At 37.3% G+C, this 5,789-nt stretch overlaps 1 protein-coding gene across 2 annotated transcripts in view; it reads right to left on the minus strand.

Moving 5' to 3' along the window:
* Positions 1-1,241: 1,241 nt before the first annotated feature.
* LOC110301863 (olfactory receptor 18) overlaps positions 1,242-5,789 on the minus strand; it is a 22,342-nt gene continuing 17,794 nt past the window's right edge. For both annotated transcript variants that reach the window (XM_021172550.1, XM_021172551.1), the window contains one exon: positions 1,242-2,215. In XM_021172550.1, the coding sequence (XP_021028209.1) occupies positions 1,273-2,215 (943 nt within the window). In that variant the 3' untranslated portion in view covers positions 1,242-1,272. The remainder of the gene's footprint in view (positions 2,216-5,789) is intronic.

Raw genomic sequence — 5,789 nt, forward strand, 5'->3', positions numbered from 1 at the left:
AAAACAAATTAGTCATATTAATTTTAAAACTTGATAAAGTACAGCAATAGTAAATCTAAGCTCACAATTAGTGTCAATGTCAAAGAAAATCCTGAAACCAGCAATAAACTTTTCATTCTATGCAAGGAAGCTACTATAAATACATAAGCAGTTTTCACTAACAATCTTAGGTGACTTTAAAATTTTGTGTTCTGCCAAACACCACTTCAGCAAATCAAAAGCTCTGAATAGAAAACACAGGCATCAGTACTTTTAAATGTCTCAATTATATTTTTTTATTTTATGTGTTATGAATGTTTCTTCCATGTACATAAATATGACAAATGAATGCAGTATCCAGAGAGGCCAGAAGACATCACAGTGTCCAATAGACCTGAAGTTACAAACAGTAAGTCACAATATGGGTGCTATAAATCAGATCCTTTGCAAAAGCTCCACAGGCATCAGTAATTTTTATAAAGACTTGAGCAACTTCATAAATACAGGCTTGACTACCAATAATCTACATCCTAATAGAAAGCCTGGAGAAAATCAAATTCATAATATATAATGTTTTTATTTTATTCTTGGAGAATTTCATAACTGCATACAATCACATTCACTCTGAATGACACATCAAACTCCTCCCAGATCACCTCCCACTCCCTCTCTATTTCTTGTATTCTTTTTTAACTGTGACCAATAGCACTGCCTATGTGTGCCTGGAAACGGAGTTGTCTATCACATGATCAACCTTCCAGGGATCACACACCAGAGAAAGCAAAGCAAACACTTGTAGAGCATGTCTGAAGATAAACATAAGGAAAGGTAAAGAAGTGTAATTTTGTATCTATGAGAGAAATTTATATTTCACATATATTTCATCCAGAATTCTGTTCCCTTTTACTAAGTACATATTCACTAGTGTGCAGTGCCCACTAAGTGTGGCAAGAGGCTTGTTATAGAATTTCCCTGTGATATGGAAGGAAAGAAAGAAAAGGAAAGGAAGTCCAGGACAATGAACAGTTTCCCAAGCATCATGGCCAGGTACACAAACAGGAACAGTACAAAGAGTATGGGCTGAAGCTGTGGATCATCTGAGAGTCCCATGAGGTGGAATTTACTTCCTTCCTCCCTTCTGAATATATAAGAAAGAAAGTTGCTCAGTGCTTTCAATTGTATTGTTGTTAATGCAATATTAAACAGATGAAGATTCCATAGGTATTATAAGAATTAAGAATTTTGTGAGTAAAATAAACAAAGGAAATAGAATAAATGGCACCGGTACTGAAATTAGACTGTTTTTCTGAGGAGCCGCCACATGGCCCTCTTTATGTCCTGGTTTCTTAAGCTGTAGATAAAGGGGTTGAGCATAGGGGTGACCACAGTGTACACTATTGATGCTACCGCACCCTTCCTGGGAGACAAGGAGACAGCTGAACTGAGGTATACCCCAAGACCAGTTCCATAAAATAAGCAAACAACTGACAGGTGAGAGCCACAGGTAGAGAAGGCTTTATATTTCCCACCAGGTGATGGCATTCTAAGAATGGAGGAAACAATTTTATAATAAGAGAAAAAAATTCCAGAGATAGGGAGAAAACCAGAGATGGCACCAACAAAATACATGACTATGTTATTTGTGAAGTTATCAGAACAGGCAAGGTTGAGAAGTTGAGACGGATCACAGAAGAAATGGGAAATATCCACACTCTTGAAGTAGGTAAGTTGTAATACTACTGAATTATGCAGCTGAGAGACAAAAAGACTGATTAGAACAGATAGAAAAACCAACAAGCCACAAAGACGAGGGTTCATAATGAACTGGTAGTGCAAAGGATGACAGATGGCCACAAACCTATCATAAGCCATTGCAGTTAGAAGCAGACTATCCAAACACCCAAAAAGCATGAAAAAGGACATCTGAGTCAGGCATCCTGAATAGGAGATGGCTCTGTTGTGAGTCTGAATGTCCACTATCATCTTTGGTAGTGTGGTGGAAGTGAAACTGACATCAGCCAAGGATAAGTTAGAGAGGAAAAAGTACATTGGACTGTGGAGGTGGGAATCAAAGCTGACTGTCAGAATGATGAGCAGGTTCCCAAGCATCGTAACCAGGTACATGGACAGGAACAGTCCAAAGAGTATAGGCTGAAGCTGCAGGTCATCTGAGAGTCCCATGAGGTGGAATTCTGAGATACGGGTTACATTTTGCTCTTCTATTTTGCTTGGACACCTTTCAAAAACAAATGAGAAGATTGAAAAATAAATAAATAAACCAGTACCAAACAGTGCCTCTGACTTTTCAGTGAAGGCAGTTTACTGATAAAATCCACACATTAATTCTAAGAGTCATGCACAGATAACACTATTTCTCAGTTTTTACATATTCAATCCTAGAATAATTTCATCATTGATCATTTTTTGTTATTTGCCTCATTCTACTATATATATTCTGAATATTTTTATTCTACTTTTATATTCTATTATTCTATTATATATTATCTATAATATATATTAAAGAAACCCAAGTAAAGTATGTTTGAATAGCAAAATCATTAGCTACAAAACTGAGACCACAGGAAAATATTCTTTTAAGATAAAATCTACAATAAGAAATATCCTTTCCCATTGACAGTAATATTATTTATATTGATAGTAATTAAAGATGAATTTGGGGTACACAACTTTAATTCCATTACTTGGGAAGCAGAACAAGATCTTTATGAGTTTGAGGCCTGCCTGATCTACATAGTGAGTTTTAGGACATTCAAAGCAATAATAAGACCCTGTATCAAAACAGCAACAAAAAATAGTAATTAAGAAGCAGCCCTATGCCTTTCAGTCAATGCCAGCACCGGTCACCTTGGGCACGGAGTCGGTGAACACCACCCACGGTCCCTATAGGACACTCCATGTGATCTTAGGACCACTGACCAGACAATTCCATGCTCCTCAAAGGAAACACCACTTCCAGGCACTGTAACACGCCCAGAATTTTTGACAACAGGATCCCAGGATAAAAAGAGTTTGATCACACCAGTATTTCAGGGTCTCAGGGGAACTTGACTGCCAAGAACTCTGACAAACGCAGAATCTCAGGTTCACAGGAGCACACAAGCAAAGGATCACAGAGAAGGCTGGACTCTGAGGAGTCCTAAATCAAATGGGATTATAGGAAGGACAGGCTCCAATCAGATATATTGAGGACAGCAAATACTTGAGATAATCAGATGGCAGGAGGCAAGCATAAGAACAGAAGCAACAGATCCAAGGTTACTTGTCATCATCAGAACCAAACTCTCCCACCATAGCAAGTCCTGTACACACCATCACACCAGAAAAGCAAGACATGAATCTAAAGTCACTTCTGATGATGATGATGATGATGATGATGGAGGAGGAGGAAATACAGGAAAACACAGGTAAACAGCTAGAAACCTTTAAAGATGAAACACAAAAATGCCTTAGAGACTTATAGGAAAACGCTAACAAACAGGCGATGGAATTGAACAAAACCATCCAAGATCTAACAATTGAAGTACAAACAATAAAGAAAACCCAAAGGAAGACAACACAGGAGAGAGAGAAAAACCCTAGGAAAGAAATCAGGAACCATAGATATGAGCATCAGCAACAGAATCTCAGGTGCAGAAGATTCCATAGGGAACATGGACAAAACAATCAAAGAAAATGCAAAATGCAAAATGATCCTAAATCAAAACATCCAGGAAATACAGGACACAATGAGAAGACCAAACCTATGGATAATAGGAGTGGATGAGAATGAAGATTTTCAACTTAAAGGGCCAGCAAATATCTTCAACAAAATTATAGAAGAAAACTTCCCAANNCTAAAGAAANANATGCCCANGANCATACAANAAGCCTACAGAANTCCAAATAGACTGGACCAGAAAAGAAATTCCTCCCNACACATAATAATCANAACANCAAATGCACTAAATAAANATAGAATATTAAAAGCAGCAAGAGAAAAAGGTCAAGTAACATATAAAGGCAGGTCTATGAGAATTACTCCAGACTTCACACCAGAGACTATGAAAGCCAGAAGATCCTGGACAGATGCTATACAGACACTAAGAGAACACAAATGCCAGCCCAGGCTACTATACCCAACAAAACTCCCAATTACCATAGATGGAGAAACCAACGTATTCCATGAAAAAAACAAAATCACACAATATCTTTCCATGAATCCAGCCCTTCAAAGGATAATAACAGAAAAAAACCAATACAAGGACGGAAATCACGCCTTAGAAAAAGCAAGAAAGTTTTCCTTCAACAAACCTAGAAGAAGACAGCCACAAGAACAGAATGCCAACTCTAACAACAAAAATAATAGGAAACAACAATTACTTTCCCTTAATATCTCTTAATATCAATAACTCAATTCCCCAATAAAAAGACAGAGACTAACAGACTGGCTACACAAACAGGACCCAACATTTTGCTGCTTACAGGAAACCCATCCCAGGGAAAAAGACAGACACTATCTCAGAGTGAAAGGCTGGAAAACAATCTTCCAAGCAAATGGTCTGAAGAAACAAGCTGGAGTAGCCATTCTAATATCGAATAAAAATGACTTCCAACCCAAAGTTATCAAAAAGACAAGAAGGGGCACTTCATTCTCATCAAAGGTAATATGTTCCAAGAGGAACTCTCAATTCTAAATATCTATGCTCCAAATGCAAGGGCAGCCACATTCATTAAAGAAACATTAGTAAAGCTCAAAGCAAACATTGCAGCTCACACAATAATAGTGGGAGACTTCAACACACCACTTTCATCAATGGGCAGATCATGGAAACAGAAACTAAAGAGGGACACAGTGAAACTAACAGAAGTTATGAAACAAGTGGATTTGACAGATATCTACAGAATATTTTATCCTAAAACAAAAAAATATACCATCTTCTCAGCACCGCATGGTACCTTCTCCAAAATTGACCATATAATTTGTCATAATATTGAAATTGCCCCATGCATGCTATCAGATCACCATGGACTAAGGCTGATCTTCAATAACAATATAAATAATAGAAAGCCAACATTCACGTGGAAACTTAACAACACTCTCCTCAATGATACATTGGTCAAGGAAGAAATAAATAAAGAAATTAAAGACTTTTTAGACTTTAATGAAAATGAAGCCACAACATACCCAAACTTGTGGGACACAATTAAAGCATTTCTAAGAGGAAAGCTCTGAGTGCCTCTAAAAATAAACTAGAGATAGCACACACTAGCAGCCTGACAACACATCAAAAAGCTCTAGAACAAAAGGAAGCAAATACACCCAAGAGGAGTAGATGGCAGGAAATACTCAAAATCAGGGGTGAAATCAATCAGGTGGAAACAAAAAGAACTATTCAAAGAATCAACCAAACCAGGATCTGGACCTTGAGAAAATCAACAAGATAGATAAACCCTTAGCTAGACTCGCTAGAGGGCACAGGGACAACATTCTGATAAACAAAATCAGAAATGAAAAGGAAGACATAACAACAGATCCTGAAGAAATCCAAAACACCATCAGATCCTTCTACAAAAGGCTATGAACTCCTAAGCCTGATAAACAGCTTCAATGAAGTAGCTGGATATAAAATTAACTCAAACAAGTCAACGGCCTTTCAATACATAAAGGATAAACAGGCTGAGAAAGAAATTAGGGAAACACCCTTCTCAATAGTCACAAATAATATAAAATACCTTGGCGTGACTCTAACTAAGGAAGTGAAAGACCTGTATGATAAAAACTTCAAGTCTCTGAAGAAAGAAATTAAAGA

Source organism: Mus caroli, chromosome 9 (assembly GCF_900094665.2).
Source record: "Mus caroli chromosome 9, CAROLI_EIJ_v1.1, whole genome shotgun sequence".
Taxonomy (NCBI): Eukaryota; Metazoa; Chordata; class Mammalia; order Rodentia; family Muridae; genus Mus; species Mus caroli.